Genomic DNA, 20631 nt, shown 5'->3' on the forward strand with positions numbered 1-20631 from the left:
ACTTCAGGCCCAGGTCAAATCTTTCTCTCAAGGTCACACAAAAAGTTAGTAGCTTTGGCTTGGGAATTAGAAGATCCAGGATCTTAATTCTTATAGGATGCTGGGAAAAAATACCTTCCCTTCTAGGGGGCCCATTTCCTCTTCTGTAAATTGAGGGGTTTAGATAACTACTTCCCTCTTATTTCTGATGTTCTCTATTCTAAGAGCCTTCTTAGCTCCATCACCCCAGGCACACTAATTCTCAATTATTACTCATGTGATGTATCCTCAGTTGATAAAATCTGGCTTATGAAAAAACATTACTTTAGCTCCAGAGTCTGTCCCTAGTTCCCTCTCAGATTCCTAAAGCTGAAACCTTTGAGGCATGAGGTCCCATTGGCCTAAGGTGGGAGGGTAATACTTCTGGGTAGAGACCCCTGAGATCTCAGTCCTTGTTATAAGTCCTATCCCAATTATTGCATATACGACAGTGTCTCTCTACACCCTCTGCGGCAGGCACTCGTGGGGGATCAATATGGACACTGCCCTATTCCCCGACTGATTGAAGAGAAGGAGTTCCAGGCCTTGTGTGCCCAGCTCACAAAAAATCCGAACAGCTTGACCCTCCTGGCCCAATGGTTCTGGAAGGATGAGAATGCCGTCCCTCCTGTCTACATCTTGCAGCCCATCACTACACACTTGCCCCAGTACCAGAAGCAGCATCATGGGGACTGTGCAGCCTGGAAGAAGGCAGAAAGCAGCTTGGCCATGGCCCTGAGATCAGCAGCCCAGGAGGCGGAGAGGCAAGGCTTGATCAGCAGGGAGCAGAAGCTTCGATATCATAAATCAGGTGCAGAGATGGACAATAGTGTTTCCTCTGAAGCTAATAACAGTTCCATTTCTATAGCATTTTAGAGTTTGCAGAGTAATTTGCTCACAACCATTTTGTGAGGAAAGTAATATGAAGGTTATTACCTTTATTTTGACTCTCTCTCTCTCTCTCTCATTTTTTTTTTTTTTGGCTGAGGCAAATAGGGTTAAGTGACTTCCCAGGGTCACACATCTAGGAAATGTTAAATGTCTGAGGTCACATTTGAACTCAGGTCCTCCTGATTTCAGGGCTGGTGCTCTAATCCACTGTGCCACCTAGTTACCCCTATCACCCTTATTTTACAGATGAGAAAACTGACTTTCAGTCAAGTGACTAGTTTAAGGTCATGCATCTAGTTGGGGAAGGATTCCAAGTCCTGTATTTTTTTCTAAAAGTACTACCTAGATCTCTAATTATTAGGGAAAGGAAAAGGAAATAATTTAGATACATCCTGTTGGCCCCTGACTAGTCATTTGCTTTTGTTCATGAATTGGATTTTTTTTATTCCATAATATATTTTTCTTTTTTTCTGTATTTATTTATTTAAAACTGAAATGCAAAATAAGAAAAAACAAAATGGAAAAAGAAGCCCCCCCAAAAACATTGCCATGTGCCTAGCAGAACACTGGGGGAGATTCAAAATATGTAACAATAAATTTCCATTTCAAGAAATCATTTATAACAATAGAATACATTGTATTCATAATTTGTCTATCTTTTCTTTTATTTCCCTATAGCTTTTGTTGTTGTTGTTGTTGTTCTGCTCTCTTCTGTGCACTTTTTACTTTATTCTTTTTTCCCCCTTTCCTCCCTCTGCTTTCCCCAAGCAGGCTGTAGTTAAACATAAATAAATTTATGCGTATATGCCACTTGCTTTCTTAATCAAGAAAAGTTAAATATTCACTGTAATGGAATGGAAAGAGATTGGTAACATGAAGATCTGGGTTAAAGCTTTAGTAATGATATTTTCTAGTTGTGTGGACTAGTCTGTTTCATCTTCTATAAAATGGGGATAATTATATTTTATCTGGTTATTGTGAAAAAAAGTGATTTACAATTACTAACATGCCATTAAAGTTTTTGCTACTTAGAAAAGATCTCTAAATTTCATTAGTGCTGGTACTTTTTTATTTATACAGATCATCACCTTCGTAAATAGTCTTCCAGGAATTTCTATGGCCAAGACCCATTCTTCCTCTAGTAGCCAAACTTTCGATGACAATGCTTTCCCCATTTAGCTAGGCTGATCCTTAGATAACAAGTTCACAATTTAGGGACTCTTCAGAGAATATTATTAAATGGTCTAGGGAAAAAAAGAATGGGATTTAGAACCAGGTGTCCTAGTTTAAAATCCTGGCTTAAGTGGAATGTGATCATTGTCTTTTAATATCTGAAGGGTCATCATGTGGAAAACAGGTTTTTTGTTTTGTTTTTCTCTAGATATGGGGTAAAGGAGAATTAGGATTAATGAGTAAAAGTTATAGGGAAATAGATTTTGGTCATTTCAATAAAAAGAAGGATGTTCTAATTACCAGAGCTATCCAAAAATGGAATGTACTCCCTTGAGATGTAGTAAGCTCTCTGTCACTGGAGGTGTTCAAGCAGAGAAAGGATAATAATAGGTAACACATATATACTATTTTACAAAGAGCTATTCTCCCAATATCCCTGAAAGGTACATATTATTATTCTCTCACTTTGCAGATGAAAAAACTGAAGCTTAGGGTAGTGAGATGCTTTGTTCAGTTAGTAAGAGGTCAACAAGGTCAGTAAATGAGAAAACCTGGACTTACTCCCAGATATTATGTCTCCAGATGATTTTGCCTGTTTTGAGACAAGATGAGCATTTATCTAGGATACTGGAGAAAGAAGGGGTTCCTATATTGGGCAGGGCCTTGGATTTGATGATCTTTGAGAGCTCTTCTAGCTCCTTCCTTACTCTGTTCCTCCTCTCTCCCTTCTCTCTTTTCTTCCCTTCCTTCATTTCTCCCTCTCTTCATTCATCCCTCCCTCCCTCCCTCCTTCTCTCTCTCCTCCTTCCTTCCTTCCTTCCTTCCTTCCTTCCTTCCTTCCTTCCTTCCTTCCTTCCTTCCTTCCTTCCTTCCTTCCTTCCTTCCTTCCTTCCTTCCTTCCTTCCTTCCTTTCCTAACTCTGCCATTTACATAGTAAACATTATTAAAGGGCTTTGATTCTTGGGTCAGAAAGCCCAAGCTGCTTAGGTATCTGAGTGAGTTGGGATCTAGGCTTGTCTCTGAGGAGCTGTCGCCATGCTCCTGTGGCTGGGAGTTTCCCACTGAGGTTAAAGCATCTTTAAAAATAACTTCTCTCATCAGAGGTTAATTTCAAAACAAAGCCACCTCTTTGGAGAAAGCTTTAAGGTGTGTCTGGCAATTAAAGCTGGGTCCATTCAACAGTAAGCAAATATTTGGGGAAAAATCACTAGATATTTGTGGCTGTGGATATTAGCTTTTAATTGCAGGATGACTTTAGGCAATTCCTTTCCTCCCTCCGTAACTCAGTTTCCTTTTTATATGAAATGGGAAGGGAGCCCTAAAGTCACATTTAGTGTTATTGGCACTTGTATAAGACTTTACATATTACAAAACACTCCGAATACAGTTTCTCATCTAATCTTTATAACTCTGTTAGGAGGTAGCATATTATTATTGTCATTTAACAGATGAAGAAACTGAATCCCACATACTTAAAATGTCTTGCCCAAGTTCACAAAATTAGTAAGTGTCTGAGGTGGAACTTAACCCACGTTCTTTGCCTCCAAATTCATTCATGTTTATTTCACTAACCTGCACTGATTTGAGAAAGAAAAGAGACACAAGCTTTGGGAATGCCCTTGGCAACAATAAACAAGTCGATTCAAAGTGAGAGATTAGTTGATTGAAGAGGAGCCTCCAGTTCTGGATGATAATTCTTTCTCCCTAATTTTTGTGTGATGTGAAGCCATCTACTTCCTCTCTTTATGTTGTGTGTAGTTTGATTCTACCTGGCAATACAAACAAACAAAAACCACAGAGTCGGTACCGAAAAGTCTTTTGAACCTTTTTTGTCAGTTTGTCCACTCTAGTTTGTTTCACATAATGTACCATTGTTGTCTGAGTATCTTCCATAATTTCTACTGAATTGTTGACCTTACCTATAAAAAGTTAGGGCTATCATGAAGCAATCTTAGCACTTCCCTGGTTGATCTTGGCCCTTCTCTTATGTGACCTTCAGTTTTTTCATCTGTCAAATGATTGTGTTCAGTTTCCCTTCCAGCTCTGACATTGTATGTTTTAGATTTGAAGTTCTATTTCAGTTTGTGATACTTTATATTCTGGGTTTTATGTTCTAAGCTTCTTTTCTGTTTTGACATTCTATATCACATGGCCCTTCAAGTTCTGAAATTCTGTCAACATAGAAAGGGGAAGTACACACACAAAATTAGTGAGTAAGAATTAGAATCGAGGTCTAAAAACTTTTCTTCAATCAACTTGACTTTCACTTTGAATGTCCTTCACAGTTCTGTTATTCTTTGCTCCTAGCATTTCACCCAGCTCTACTCTATGTTCCATGTTCTATGATCCCTGAAAACTACATTTTATAACTCTAAGGTTCTTTTCAACTCTGACAATTTCATATTTTAAGCCCTCTCACTTCTGACACTTTATGTTCTAAGGTCCCTCACATCTCTAAGATCCCTCTCACCTCTAAGGTCTCTCCAGTTTTCACAATCTAGAAAATCTGTAGATTCAAAGAGAGAAAAATTTCTGCTCTAACAGGATATCCTGCTAAACTATAAAACAAAGGTGTGGAAATTTGGCCTAAGGAAATATCAAATTATGGACATTCTTTTAGGAACACCCAGTATCCTGCTGTGCATAAAGATAAGTTATTCCTTATCATGAAACAGTGGTAGAGGATATTAAGACATTTTAAGGGGTAGCACAAAGATAAAACTTTTAAAAACACAGATAAGTTTGAAATTTTAAAAGGGGACATGAAGTTTTGAGCATATGTAAAGTTTTTAATAAAATATTTGTACTTTCAGACCGCTGAATATTATTTAGACTGCCCAGCTTCTTAAATTTCTTAAACTTAAATCCAATCTGAGGTCTCATACCTGGACATGGGGGTCATGAAATTATAACATATCAGAAAATTTTTGATTTGTATAACTATTTTACATACCTACATACTTGGGGTCATGTAAATATTTCTCAGTCAAAAAGGAATTGTGAGAGGAAAAAGTTTAAGAAGTCCTGGTTTAGAGAACCACAAAATCATAGAACTTGAAAGCTGAAAGGGACAATAGAGACTATATATCATTGAAAATTTTAATTTCACATATGGGAAAATTAAAATTAGGAAAAGAAAAGGTCTTGATCAGCATTACATAATGAAACAAGGGTAAGTTCCTATTCTTTTTAAATTACAAATTAGAAGTGCAAGAAGCAATTTTTGTGCCAGGAAGAAGTAAGAGGAAATGTGCTTTTAGTGAGGTGCGCTTGGGAGAGGGCCAAGTAAACTCTAATCTGAAATATGTCTCTCTAGCAGAGAAGAAATAAGGTTGGCCAGGTAATTTCCTCTTTGAACTAATTATTCTTGCAAACTAAGTGTTGATCTCTGTTGTTTGTAAATTGGTAAAGAACTTTAAATGCTATTTAAATTCTCCAAATTCAGTAATCTAAGGCAAGGTCTCAGTTACTCTTTCATGATGGCATTGAATAAATTTATTATCCTTTTCCTTTTAAACTTTTAGTTTTAAAAAGTATAGTACATTCCAACCAATTCCCAATTCATGTTGCTGTAGGTAAATTTGTGTTTTTGTTTTTTAAAAGATATGAGTGAGAAAAAGGTTTCTTTTCTCTTTCTTTTGGATAACACATGCCCTGCTCTATAGAAGGTAGAAAAAATAGAGCAAAGGTCAGGGAATCACCACACTCTTGTTCTAGTTAAATATTACTATTACTTTTAAATATTACTATTATTATTATTGATGTGTCTTATTTTCCCTATTACTACAGCAGTTGCTGTTATTTTTCATCTTTTTATCGCTAATGTTTAGCACACACATATGGATGTGGAAGGAAGTTAACAAATTAGAAGCAATAATGGGGGGAAGTTACCCAACAGCATGTTTTAGTTTTTAAAATGAAAGGTATCCCTACAACTTGAGTAGCATAGATTTGGAATTATTACAAGCTTCTTCTCTTGTGCATAAAGGTAAATGGAGGCAATGAGGCAGCGAGGCAGCAAGATAGCTCAGTGGGTAGAGTCTTGGACCTGGAGTCAGAAAGACCTGAGTTCAAGTGTAACCTCATAAATTTCCTAGCTGTGTGATGTTTAGTAAGTCACTCAGCTTTTGTTTCTCTTAATCCACTGGAGAAGGAAATGACAAACCATTGGGGGAGCTAGAAATAATAAAGTGGATAGAGTTCTGGCCCTGGAGACAAATCTGGTCTCAAATATTTACTATCTGTGTGACCCTGCACAAGTCATTTAATTCCATTTGCCTCAGTTTCCTCATCTGTAAAATGAACCAGAAAAGGAAATGGAAAACCACTCCAGGATCTTTCCAAATGGTTCACAGAGTCAGTTATGACTGAAATGACTCAACAAGATGTAACTAAGGTACAAAAGGGTTTTACCTGATTTGCAAAAAGTCATAAATTTGGTAAATGGCAGAGCCAGGATTTGAACCCAGGTCCTTTGACTGTCAAACTTTGCTCAACTGTCTTTTAAGATAGTAGCTTGCCTCTGGATAAAAGCCTTCAAGAAATTGGGATAGTCGCTTTTAGGGATATCAGGTGAATGCACTGGGAGATCACTTCTGGGACTGAGATGGCCGATTCATTAGCCTCTCTGCACTTGGGCAATTGATTCTTGGACCACAGGCCCTTGGAACCCACTGGGCTGCACTTTAGGCCTTCCCAGCTTAGTAGAGCTCAGACTTCCCTGGTGTACTGTTTGAGAAGCTAGATAGCTCTCCATCCCAGAAGAAGGCAATTGCTTTGACAATAATAACAACTCTTATTCCTATAATAATATAACTAGCAATTATGAAGTATCTACTATATACTAGACCCTAGTGCTTTACAAATATTATCTCATTTGATCCTCATAACAATGCTGGGAGCTACGTGTTACTATTATTTCACTATTACAGTTGAAGAAACTGAGACAAATGGATATTAAGTGACCTGCTCAAGATCACAGCTACTAAGTAACTACAAAGTAACTCAGATATTGCTGAGACCAGGCCTTTGCACTCTATCCACTGTAATCACCTCACTGCTCCAAATGCAGCATATCCAGGTCATCTGGAATTTTTTTTTAGTCATGATGATTCTTAATTTCAAAGAATCAAAAAACATAAGAGCTGGATCTTAGCAGTAATCCCTCCCATAGCTGTGCATCCACTCTCTGCTCAAAGACCTCCAAGGAGGAAGAACTTGCTACCTCTTGAGGCTGCCCATTTCACCATTGGGCAATTCTGGCTAGGAGGTTCTTACTTATGTGTCCCTGAAACTTCCACCCATTTCTAAGCAGAATCAATCAAATTACTTCAGATTTCTGAAAACCGTTAATTATGTTAATTATGTTCATTCCTAGTTCTTTTAAAGTGATATTCGGGTGGTTTGATTTTTAAGACCTTTCATCATCCTAGCTGTCCTTCTCAATATATGTGATGTCTTGTCAATGTCCTTCTTCCTTTGCAAAATACTTTCCTCATGCAGACTGATGAAATAGATGTTAATATTATTATTTCCATTTCACAGATGGAGAAAGAGAGGGGAAAGTGATCTATCTTTTATCTCAACTATTTGATTAAAATTTTAAAATCATCTTGTTGGTCTAAATATAGGTTACCCCAAGCTTAGACCAAACTCCATTATAATATCTCTTTAAAATAAAATAAAAAACTGGAAAGCGTACCTAGAAGAAGCATTAGCAAGTGTAGACTACATTTGGGATTTATGCAAGCAAAACTGGCTTGGTGGGTTTGAGGGGAAAGGAAAAAAGGTCTACAGCCAGAGGAATATGTTCTCTTTTAATTTATAGAAATTGGCATTTTGGGGGAGCTGTATTGTAAAATGATAGACTTCCCTAGAAGGCCAGCATTCATGGCTTACTTTTTTGGCTTTGGTGGGTTTTTTGGGTGGTCATTGTTTGGATTTGTCATTTTATCCACATAGGAACTACCTCATGTGTGAAAACTCCCTCTGTCATTATAAATTAACATAGCTTAAAGTGTTGGAAAGGGTAGTAGATTAGAAAGATTGATTACTGTCTCTGGGACCAGAGAATCTGGGTTCAAATCCTTCTAGTACTTACTATGGATAAGAATTTGGATGAGTTATTTAATTGCCTTTTGCCTCAGTTTTTTCATCTATAAAATGAAAAGATTGAATTAGATTGCATCTGGGATCTTTCCAACTCCTCATGTACATTCTGTGAAAGTTGTCCAGGGTCACTGAGTCAATATGTGTCAGAGGAATTGGTCTTCCTGTGTTTGAGGCCATCTCCACAGTCATCATACCAAACTCTTTCTCTCCATACCTAGAAAATTACAATCTTTAAAGATTATTATTTTTCATTTATTTATTTATTTATTTATTTGTTTGTTTATTTTGTTGAGGCAATTGGGATCAAGTGACTTGCCCAGGGTCACATAGCTAGGAAGTGTTAAATGTCTGAGATCAGATTTGAACTCAGGTCCTACTGATTTCAGGGCTGGTGCTCTATTCACTGCACCACCTAAAAGCCCTCTTTAAATATTATTACATAAAGTGTGCACCAAAATGGAGAGAGCTTCTATAAATCTTGGACCAGAGTCCAAGGTAGACATACTCCTCCCTCAGGTATATCTTTGTTGCTATTCAGCAATTTTTCAATCACATCTGACTCCTTATGATCCCATTTGGGGTTTTCTTAGCAAATATACTATAGTGCTATTTCCATCTCCAACTCATTTTACAGACAAGGAAACTGAGTTAAACAGTTAAATGACTTTACCAGGGTCATACTGAAGTGCCCAGGCAAGAGAGAAACAGGGCAGCAAAAATAATGAAGTTTTAAGAGCATTTATTGCTAGCTAGTGACTGAATCCCAACATCTTGACTGGAGAGGTCAGCAATGAGTGGCCTCCGGGCCATTATATTTATAGAAAGAAGAGAGAGGCATCAAAATGTTTCTTGATACATTTGTCATAATAAAGGAATTTCTATTTTAAACAGAAGGCAAAAAAAGTTATCACTCTAAGGTGGTCATTCTCAGGCAGCAGCAAGCAGCATTTCTTTAAGCTTATCAGGTTGTCAAGGTCTCAAGACTCTCAGGGCAGCAATCTGGGTTGTTAAAAATACCACCTGCATTAGGGAGTGAAGAACTAGTAATAAACTTCTAACTACAAAGATTCAAGATTATGTTTCTCACGGTCCCATTTTGGGGTGCTTTTCCATTTCAATACAACCTCTAAATGTCTGAGCCCAGACTGGAATTCAGAAACATGAGTCTTCCTGACTCCAGGTCTAGCCCTATCCACTATGACACCACCTTGCCGTTTATGTCTGTTGTTTATCCTAGAATCACAATAGCTCAAAATTAGTGTTTTTTCCACAACATCCCTGTGAGGTAGATAGTAGAAGTATTATTTTTACTTTTACAGATGAGAACAATAAGAATCAAAGAGGTAAGCCACATGACTGGTAAATTCAGGGCTGAGACTGGACCCCAGGACTTGACTTTCCCTTCTATTTCTTTTACTTGCCTATGACATCAGTTGCCTGTCACCAGAGCTGAAGCCAGCCCCTGGGCCATGTACCAAAAAACTGTGCCCAAGATAAGTTACATTAAGCACACTGTCATTTGACAGGATCTGTTCTGTGGGGAAAAGAAATCCTGAAACACAGTTCAGGCCACTGCTGAAGAGACCATTGCACCTGATCATCATTATTAGTGGCTTCCTATTTTTAATTAATTACTTCTTCTTAATAGATACTGAGTTTTGTTACTCCTATGCTGCTCAAGGATTAAATGGGCTGTTAGGCAACCCAAATTTGGCATCCTGAGGCAATATCCTAGTCTCCCCTCTCTGCTGGGAAAATGTCTTCTTGGAAAATGGAAAATGGATTAAGTTATTTGAGATTGTGAGTCTGTACTTGAATTCTCAATCTCAATTTGTTTTTACTTTTGCAGTAATCGAATGGGAAATAGAACATGGTCTTCTAAATATAAGTAGCTGTGATGGTGATATAGGGGCAACAGTTTTCCTTAGAGAAATCCGAGACATGAATAAGCACATTCTGGATGAGTGTGACCTACCAATGGTAGACCTGCAGGAAGACGGCTGTCTGGACATGGAAGCTCAGAACTTTCTCACCAGCCTCAAAGTGAGAATTACGGACAACCATCCCAAACTGCTGAAGGTGCACTTTGTCCAGTGGAGCCAAGATCTGGTGAATCCAAAGAACCGAGCACATGCTAAGTACTTGAAGGAGCTGGGAGAGCAGTTCATTGCCACAGTCAACCATCAGATTCTTGAACGCCTTCGCTACCAGAATAAGGGCAATCAGATGCTGGGCCCTTTTTTCCAGGAGCTGCATCACCACATGGCCCAGTGCAAGGACAAGTGCCAAGTGTTTTGTGGGAGGGAGGAACTCCTGAGCAGAATTGGAAGGGCCATCACAGCAAATGATGGCATCAACCATTCTCCCCTAGTTGTTTTTGGGCCTCCTGGAGTTGGAAAGACAGCTCTGATGTGCAAAATATCAGAGCGCATCCAAGACTTCTTGGGACAAAAGATAGTGCTGGTATTACGGCTCCTGGGAACATCTCAGGCAAGTTCCAACAGCTGCATTTTATTGAATAGCATCTGTCTCCAGGTGTGCTTAGCCTATGGTTTGCCACTTCCACCTGCACGGGTCATGGCTGTTTATAGTGGAGCTGTCCAGTTCTTTCAAGATCTTCTCTTTATGGTTTCCAGTAGAAATGTTGAGTCACTTGTGCTCATATTGGATGCATCTGAAGAGCTGACCTTGACCTATGGAGCAAAAGTTCTCACATGGCTGCCAAAAAAGTGCCCCCCCAAAGTTCACCTCATTCTCTCTGCTTGTTCAGTAGAGTCTAGAACCTTAAAAACTCTGCAGGGGGTGATCACTAGCTCTGAAGCTTATTTTGAAGTGAAACCACTCTCTGGGGAGCAAGGTCAGAAGATGATTGAGCTCCTTTTGTCATCTGTGAAGCGGAAGCTGAGCTCTGCCCAGAGGGACCTACTCTGGGCCAGCCTCCCAGAATGTGGGCATCCCTTGAGGCTAAAACTGGCTTTTGATGAAGCCCAGAGTTGGGCATCCTACACATTACCTGTCTCTCTGGCCACCACTGTCCAACAAGCAATGCACCAGCTTTGTGCCCGTTTGGAGGAGTTACATGGCCAAGTCTTGGTGTCCCATGTACTTGGGTATATTGTGACTGCCCGGTAAGTCAGTTTTATTTTTTTCCCCATTAGTTTACTTTTTAATGCAATGATAACTGTAACATAAGTGTTATTATGATAAGGTGTTTTATGTTTCAAAAGCACTTCATATTCATGACCTTATTTATTGGTGTGTCATCTTTTATGGGTATGTAACAAACTGATCTCTTTCCAGTCTAATGTTCTGTGGTCCTAGAGTTGGTTGGTTGTTGTCCTTTGTTCTTGAAGAGGACCAAAATGACATCACTATGTTAGAGTCAAGTTACAGTGTATCTGTGGCTGATCAGACCAATACGAATTCTGAGTGCTCTGCCACAGGTCAGACACAAATAGTCCTATGAACATTTGGGGTGGACTCTCTAACTTTGTGCATTTACATTTCTAAGCTAATTCAATTCTGCTTTGCTTCTTTGGTGAGGGTACACCACACTGGGGTTCATGTGCAGGATACCTGGTAGGATATGATCCAATGACTTTATAAGTTGGAGCATATCTAGAATAAAGTAGTGAAGGCACTAATATCCACATCATATGAACAGAAGTTGGAGGAACTATGGCCATTTAGCCTGGAGAAGAGGTAACTGAGGGAGAATATAAATCCTCTTTGGATTTCTTAAGGGTTTTCATGGGGAGGAAAATCCCAGCATCAAGATTTGGAAGTCCAAACTATCTCAGAAGAAGTATCTCCATGACAATATCCCCAACAAATGGTCATCCAAACATTCCTTTGAGAACTTCTTATGAAGGAAAGTCCCTACCTCCTGTCACAAGTCTCTTCTCACTTCAGTCCATTCATCAACTCAGCTGGAAGAAAAACTGCTCTTTCCTAAAGTGCAAGTCTGACCACGTCAGACTCAATAAACTCCAGTAACTCCCTTCATTTGGCATTCAAAGACTCTTATAGCTTGCCCTGTCTCCTCCTTTCTAGTCTTCTGACATCTTAGCCTCTCCCACATACTCTACAATCCAGTGACTCTGGCCTCCTGATTGTTCCTTGAACAAGACCCCTCTGACTCCATAAATTTTCCCCGGCTATCCCTCATGCCTGGACTGCTCCCCTCTTCGCTTCTGTCTCTTGGTTCCCTAGACTTCCTTCATGACCTAGCTAAAAATACTACAGGAAGCATTTCTAATCACTCTTTATTATTGGTTCTATTTCCAATTTCTTCTGCCTATATTTTGTTTATATATGGTTGTTTGCTATAGTCTTCTTCATTAGATTCTGTGTTCCTCTAGATGGACTTTTTCTTTTACACTTTTTTTTGCATCTTCAGAGCTTAGCCTGGCACATAACAGGCACTTAACAAAAGTTTATTGGCTAACTGAAATCTCATTTCCTTTCTGGAGGTTGTTAAGTTTTTCCTTACATTGGATCTAAGTTTGAAACTTTTAGCTAGTTCTTTCCTGGAAGCTGTAAGAACAATTCTAATCTGTATTAGCCTTTTAGATCTCTAAAGTCAGCTCTCATGTTACAGAATCACAGAGTTTCAAGCCAGCATGGGATTCTGAAAATTTAAGTGTTTAAATCCTGGCTTTGCAATGTGACTTTGGGGGAATTAGTTAATCTCTCTGGGTCTCAGCTTCTTCCTCTATAATATGAGGGAATTGAATTTTGCTAATCACTATGTTCTCCTCCAGCTCTAAAACTAGGATCTTATTATCCTATGACTATAGTTGATGACCTGACCTTTGTTCAAGACCTCTGCTGAGGATGACCCACTAACTCCCAAGACAGCTCATTCTTTGGGCATTTTTAGAGAACTCCAATTTTAGAGTTATTTTTCCTTACATCAAATCTAAATCTTTCTGTAACTTTTGCCTGTAGCCCCTGTTTCTATTCTTTGGGATCAGGTGAAGGTAAGGGAAGGGGTTGGGGCTTTGATTTATTGGTGAAAAGAACTGCTAGAGAGAAGGAACTCCCTCTATCAATACAGATCAACAGCTTTAATAGAATTTATAATCTTAAAGAATGGCTTAGAGCAGTGAATTTAGCAACTTGAGCAGAGTGTGTCACAGGCAGGAACTGATCTCAATACTTCCTGTCTCCAAGGCCACTATGATAAAGTGCCCCATTAGAAATAAAACAACTCACTCTACATCATATAGTTCCAATAACTTAGCCAGCAAGTTCTATTTCTTCAATATAATAGCCCTTCACATATAACAATAATAATAATAATTCTTCTTTGGAGTTTACAAAACACTTCACATGAATTACCTTACCTGATCATTACAACAATCTTGTGGAGGAGATGTCCCATTTAACATATTTGGAAACTGAGGCCAATAGAGGTTAAATAACATTCTCAGAGTCACACAGCTAGTAAGTATCTGAGATGGAATTACTTGACAAAAACTATCATGTTCCTCCTAGGTTTTTTGTAGGCCAAATAGCTTCAATTGCTTCAAATAATCTTCATATAAAATCATCTCCGATCCCATTCCCATCCTAGTTGTTGTTCCTTGAATCTGCTTCAGTTCATTGATGCCCTTTCTAAAATATGGCACCAGAGATTTGATCAAGATGCCAGCTATGGTTTGACAACTTTCTTCTTCATGTTGGTTGGGATTCCTTTACTAAAGAGATTAGCTTTGTTCTGCTTGGCTCCAGAGGGCCAAGATTTTTTTTTTTGATAACTTTTTATTGACAGAACATGCCAGGGCAATTTTTTACAGTATTATCCCTTGCACTCACTTCTGTTCCAATGTTTCCCCTCCCTTCCTCCACCCCCTCCCTCAGATGGCAAGCAGTCATTTACATATTAAATAGGTTACAGTATATCCTAGATACAATATATGTTTGCAGAACCGAACAATTCTCTTGTTGCATAGGGAGAATTGGATTCAGAAAGTATAAATAATCTGGGAAGAAAAACAAAAATGCAAGCAGTTTATATTCATTTCCCAGTGTTCTTTCTTTGTGTGTAGTTGCTTCTGTCCATCCTTGATCAATTTAAACTTAATTAGCTCTTTTTATCGAAGAGATCCACTTCCATCAGAATACATCCTCAAACAGTATAATTGTTGAGGTATTTAATGATCTCCTGGTTCTGCTCCTTTCACTTAGTATCAGTTCATGTAAGTCTCGCCAGTCCTCTCTGTATTCATCCTGCAGGTCATTTCTTACAGAACAATAATATTCCATAATGTTCATATACCACAATTTACTCAACCATTCTCCAATTGATGGGCATCTATTAATTTTCCAGCTTCTAGCCACTACAAACAGGACTGCAGAGGGCCAACATCAAGGAGAAGTGGGAGGAAGATGCAGAAAGGAGGATTTGAATGGGTGAATGAATGAAAATACACTTAAGAAAGATGTTACAAAGTTAGAATTGAAAGGACTTGGCAACATATTGGATTTAAGTGAGGGGTGTGAATAAGGAATTATCTTCTCTGTGAAGTGGAACTATTGCAATGATTATCATTTGGATTTTATAAGTGAGGAATAAAGTCTCAGTGAGGTGATTCACTAAAGATTATACAGTGGATAGAATGCTAGATCTGGAGTTGGGAAGACCTGAGTTCAAATCTGACCTTAGACATTATTAGCTTGGGCAAGTCACTTAACCTATGGTTGCTTTAATTCTCTGGAAAAGGAAATGGCCAGCCACTCCAATATCTTTGCCAAAAACAATGCTACATACAGTATCCTATTATTCCTGGAATCACAAAGATTTGGACATGATTAAACAATAATTTAATGTGCTAAACTTAAAAAAGTGCTTACTGTATTTCAAATACAATGGGTTTTTTTGTAATCCTATGTATTTTATTTTATTCACCTGAAAACATTATTTTCATAAGAGGCCCATAGGCTCTCCCAGACTGGCTGCCAAAGGTACCCAACACAAAAAAGATTAAGAACCTTTGCCATGGAAAGTGGGATCACAGGATCAGATTACTCATTTTTTTATATATAAAGTGGAAGGAACCAGAAAGAACAAAGAATCATAAGATTTAGAGCTAGAAGAGAACTGCAAGATCACCCAGTTCAACCTTTTCATCTAGGAAATGAGGAAATTGGGGTCCTAAGAGTCACAGATCCTTCCAAACACATGTTCACAAACACTTCCCATTTGCCATTGGTTATCAATCAATCAATCAACCAAGTATATATTAAGTACCTACTATGTGCCAGGCACTGTATTAAGGGGTAAGGATCCAAAGTCCACAAATGAGTGATTTTTTTTTTTGGAGGGAAAGGATGAACAATTAAGAGAATCAGGAAACCTCTTGTGAAAGAGGATTTTCTAAGGCTGAGTCTTGTGGATCCTGAGGGATTCTAAGAGGTAATGGTGAGGAGGAAGTACATTCTAAGCATGGAGGGCAGCTTAGGCAAAGATATAGAGACTCTAAAGAGAATATTGTATATGGAAATAGCAAATAGCCTAATTTGGTAGCAACATAGAGTGTGTGGAGAGAGTGATGTATAAGTAATCATTTTGGAAAGCTAGACTAGAGCTGGATTGTAAAATGTGTTAAATGTCAAAAAGGCTCTGTATTCTGATCTAGAGGAAATAGTGAGTTCCTAAAACTATTCAGGCACAGGTGCATGACATGCTTGGATCTATACTTTAGGAATAAAAAATTGGCAGCTATGTGAAGGATGCATTAGAGAAAGGAGAGGCTGCAATCAGGGAGGACAATTAGAAGGCTCTTGTAAGAGTTCAGGTAAGAGGTGATGAGGACTTGAATTAGAGTGGTGGCCATGTGAAAGAAGAAAGGGAACAGATCTTAGAAATGCTGTGGTGATAAAACTAAGACTTGTAAGCTGATTGGCTATATGGGGTAAATGAGAGTGGAGATGAATCTAGGAGGCCTTCTAAGTTAAGTGCTTGAATGATGGAATATGGGTAGTTCACTCCACAGAAATAGGAAGGTTAGGAGGATGGTGGATTTAGGAGGAAACTGGCTCAATTTTGGACATGTTGAATTTGAGGCATCTAGGACATATGGGATGTTCAAGCAGAGAGGTTCAGAAAGCAACTGGAGATGCTGGAGTTTAGGGGAGAGCTGAGGGAAAGATAGTTCAACCCATATGGGATGGTAAGATCTTTGGAAAAGAGCATATGAACAGAAAAAAAAGGATAATAAGGCTCTGGTCAGAGCTGAGATATATGCAGAATTGAGGCAGGGCATAGATGATGAACTAACGTAAGAGGACAAAAAGGATCACCTAGAACCAGGAAGGAACAATGTCATGAAAATCCAAGCAAGAAAGATTATACATAAAGAGAGGGTAGCCAGTGTCAAATGCTGAAGAGAGTCACTTGTGTTCATAGGCAGCCTCTAGGGTTCTCTCTATTTCTATGCAAAGATTACTTGGTCAATGCTAATTTGATTTCTAGATTTGCAAGGACTTTATCCTTGCAGCAGAATGTTGTAGAGATCAACACTAGATCTAAGTTTATATCCTCTCTGATAAACTACACAAGGAGGGAACCTATCCATCTCTGCTATACATCCAATATGGAATCGCTACTGAGGATCCAGGCTATTTTCCATGCTTGGAATATGTGCTTTCTCTATTTCTTCTTCCTAGAATTCTTTGTTTGAAATGTAGCTCATGCCACCTCCTCTATGAAGACTCTTCTGATTTCCACCCACTTAGTAGTACCTCCTGTACAAATTTATTTCATACTTATTTTCTATATTCATTTGGGTGTATAATTTATATATCTCAAACTTAACAAAATGGAAAAATAAAGCACTAATGAACTGGCTATTCTATTATAAGCTCCTAGAAGCCAGGGATTTTTTTCATTTTTGTCTTCATACTTATTATAGTGTTTGGCATATCCGAGGCACTTAGGGAATATTTGATTCAGCTCTGGTCTTTTTGTCAGAAATGCTTGAAAGTCTATTTTATTGAATATCCATTTTCCCCTGAAGGATTTTACTGTTTTGCTGGGGAAGTGTTTCCTGGCTGTATTCCTAGCTTCTCAAAGGACACTTCTTGAGAGACGGCTTGGTATAGTGGAAAGAGTGTTAGACATTAGAGAGACAAGAGATCTGGACAGTTTGATGGTCTAATACTCACTAACTGTCTGTCTCTGGATAGGTCATTCCTCTCTCTTTGTGTCTCAGGGATCTCATCTATAGAATGGCAATGATAATATACTGCTTACCTCATAGCATTGTGTTCTTGCAACAGTAGACACATATTTCCCTATGGTTAGATTGAACCTTTTATGGTAAATCAGGTCATAAAAAAGATGATCTACCTTGAGACCTTCAGGAGATGACCAGACATATTTCAACTCCCTCTACACCCCTCTACTCCCCACATATTCCCAACCCTCTCTGGCAGGTATGGGCTGTCAGAAGCAGAATTGAAGGATGTCTTATCTTTGGATGATGAAGTTTTGATGGAAGTCTATCAAGAGTGGACTCCTCCCAGCAAAGATGTTCTTCGTTTTCCTCCTCTCTTATGGGTGAGGCTCCGGCGAGACCTAGGGGATTGCTTGATGAAGAGACCTGCAGATGGCTTCATGCTACTTGGACTCGCTCACAGGTAGACAAAATATCCAAATGGCTGGATTGATCAGAACCTCAAGTGCTTTGCTTAAAAAAAAGGAGGGAGTAGTTTTGTTTGTAGTAGTCTAGCTATTGCTGCTGACATTATTAATAGGGCCAATAATTATTGGCTCTTTCTTCTGAATACTCCCTTTTCTCCCACTTCCCCAAGTTTGAAACTTCAAAAACATCTTAAAGTTCTCCTTCTCCCTCATTTTCAACATAACTAATCTGGGTACCAATTCCTGGCAATTTTACATCAATCCAATTCAATTAAAAAAGATTTATTAATCATCTAGATATGTGCTAGGTGCTGGTATACAAAGCAAAGTCAAAATAATCCATGCTTTGAAGGATCTTACTTTATACTGGGAGGGGGGGAACAACGTATATACAGAGAAGTAAATAAAAAATGTATGCAAAATATGGTGTAATACCAGAAGGAGAGATATTGACAACAAATAGGGAGATCAAGTAAGGTCTCCTATAGTGTGGCGCCTGAGTTGAATGTCGAAAGAAGTTTCCACAATAGCTTTTGAATTCATCCCTAGGTAAGGCTCTTATTTGGCAGCTAGTTGGCACAGTGAATAGAACACTGGAAATGAGGTAATTTTGAGTTCAAATTTGATCTTAGACACTGATTATATGATCCTGGACAAGTTACTCAGCTTCTTCAATTGTAAAATAAGGATAATTAAATGCCTAAAGTGTCTGCTTCACAGATATGGAAGCATACTAAGGTCCCTTCTGCTCCCCCTTTTAGACTATAAATTGCAAAATAATATTAGTTTAGTCTGAAGTTCTTGTTCTAACCCAAATGGTAACTTAACTCTCATCAGTCTTTTTTTTTTTTAACTATCAGTTCTAAAACTTTTGTTTTTGTTTTTTACTCACCTAACTTGTTTCTAAAGCAGAGGCCTGATAAAACTAGGAAATAACCTATCAGAAATTGATTATGATAATTATCAGATTAAGAGCAAAAAAAAAGACTAAGTCTTTTGATTGATTTAGTTAATACAAGTATCTCTTGAATTGACTTTTGACTAGTTTGAACAATGGACTTTATAGGAAGTAATTAAAGAGGGATTAAATAGTTTTATAGAAAATTATTAGCCAAGCTACTTGAAAGTTATATTAGTATTAGTATTGTTCTGCTTAATGAGTCAAAACTGTTGCCTGAACTCTGTATTATTATTTAATCTTGATCATAGTACTGTATCTTTGTTCTTGAACTCTATACATTAAAAGAAGAAAATATCTTGGATCAAAGATACTTTCAAAAACAAGAAGGATCTCTGTCCCTTTAAATTTTTCTCTAAGTAGAGTTATTGAGAATTATTTAATGAATTCTGACGTTTTCCCAGCCTACAATGTCCAGAGTACTGATAATTTTTTTTAAACTGAGACAACTGGGGTTAAGTGACTTGTCCAAGGTCATACAGCTATTAAATTTTAGATTTGTCAAAATTTGTCCGAAATGTCAAAAATCATATCAGATTTGAACCCAGGTCCTCCTGACTTCAGGGCTGGTGTTCTATCCACTGTGCCACCTAGCTGCCCCTGGAATACTGATAATTTCTTCCACATTTTCCCATCTTATGAGGATACAATTTTGATGTATGTTCATAAATACTTTGTAAAGTTCTATCTGAAGGTCAGCTATTAATGTTATCTTATCACTGGTCCCTCTTCTAAGACAACTGACTGAGGTGGTCAAGGAACGCTATTTATCAGGACAAGAGAAAACAAGGAGACATCATCTCTTATCTGAATTCTTCACTGGAGCCTGGAGTCAGGGTATAAAGAAACCTATGACTCTACCCCTCCTGGGAAAACCACTGAACTTTGACAGGAAGGTGAGATCCACATAAATGCTCTTTTGAATAAGATTCATAGGATTGTGTTTTCCTTTGTAACTCTTTCCTCCCTTCTTTCCAGGTTGCACCTCAACCACTCTGGTTTTCGGATACTGTTGCAAATCTTAGGAAGTTAAGTGAATTGCCCAGTCACCTGGCTAATTCAGGACGTATAGAAGAGTTGAAGAAGGATGTTCTCGGTAAGGATATCAGCTTCCCTATTCAACAGAACTGATCATTATAGTTGGAGAAATGGGAGTAAAACATAGAACCCAGGATGTCAGAGCTGGGAGGAACCTTAGAACACAAGCTCAGAGCTGGGAGGGTTCTTAGAACATAGCATGTCAGGGCTGGGAGGGATCTTAGAACACAAGGGATTAGAGCTGGGGGGGGGTTGTTAGGATACAGAATGTCACAGCTGGAGAGCCTTTAGAACACAGAAGCTCGATCTGGAAGGAACTTTAGAAACCAGGATATTAGAGGTGGGGAGGGGGATGGGGGTCTTAGAACCCAGGATGTCAGAGCTGGGAGGGCCCTTAGAACACAGAGTATTAGAGCTGGAAGGAACCTTAGAACACAGGTAGTCACAGCTGAGGGGAGTGTTAGAATACAAATGTCACAGCTGGGGAGCCCTTAGCACATAGAATGTCAGAGCTGGGAGGAACCTTTGTATATAGGATGATAGAGCTAGGAGGACACAAAAGGTCAGAAGTGGGAGGACCCTTATAACACTAAGTTAGAACTAGGAGGATCCTTAGAACAATAAAAATCATTTAACACTATCCCCCCATTTTATAGATGAAGAGACAAAGGTCCAAATTGGAAAAGTTAGCAGTTGACCCAAAACCAGAATCTGTGTCTAATTAGTTTCAACTTGTTTCCGTACCCAAGAAACTCTAAAGTTTACCAGATCTAATAAGACACAAAAATATATG

The 20631-nt window shown here is 38.5% G+C and overlaps 1 protein-coding gene across 1 annotated transcript in view; it reads left to right on the plus strand.

Moving 5' to 3' along the window:
- The first annotated feature begins 10155 nt into the window (after nt 1-10155).
- NWD1 (NACHT and WD repeat domain containing 1) overlaps nt 10156-20631 on the plus strand; it is a 51202-nt gene continuing 40726 nt past the window's right edge. The window contains exons 1-4 of the mRNA XM_051972089.1: nt 10156-11321; nt 17635-17838; nt 19537-19696; nt 19779-19896. Coding sequence (XP_051828049.1) covers nt 10171-11321; nt 17635-17838; nt 19537-19696; nt 19779-19896 — 1633 coding nt within the window. The 5' untranslated portion in view covers nt 10156-10170. The remainder of the gene's footprint in view (nt 11322-17634; nt 17839-19536; nt 19697-19778; nt 19897-20631) is intronic.

Source organism: Antechinus flavipes, chromosome 1 (assembly GCF_016432865.1).
Source record: "Antechinus flavipes isolate AdamAnt ecotype Samford, QLD, Australia chromosome 1, AdamAnt_v2, whole genome shotgun sequence".
NCBI lineage: Eukaryota > Metazoa > Chordata > Mammalia > Dasyuromorphia > Dasyuridae > Antechinus > Antechinus flavipes.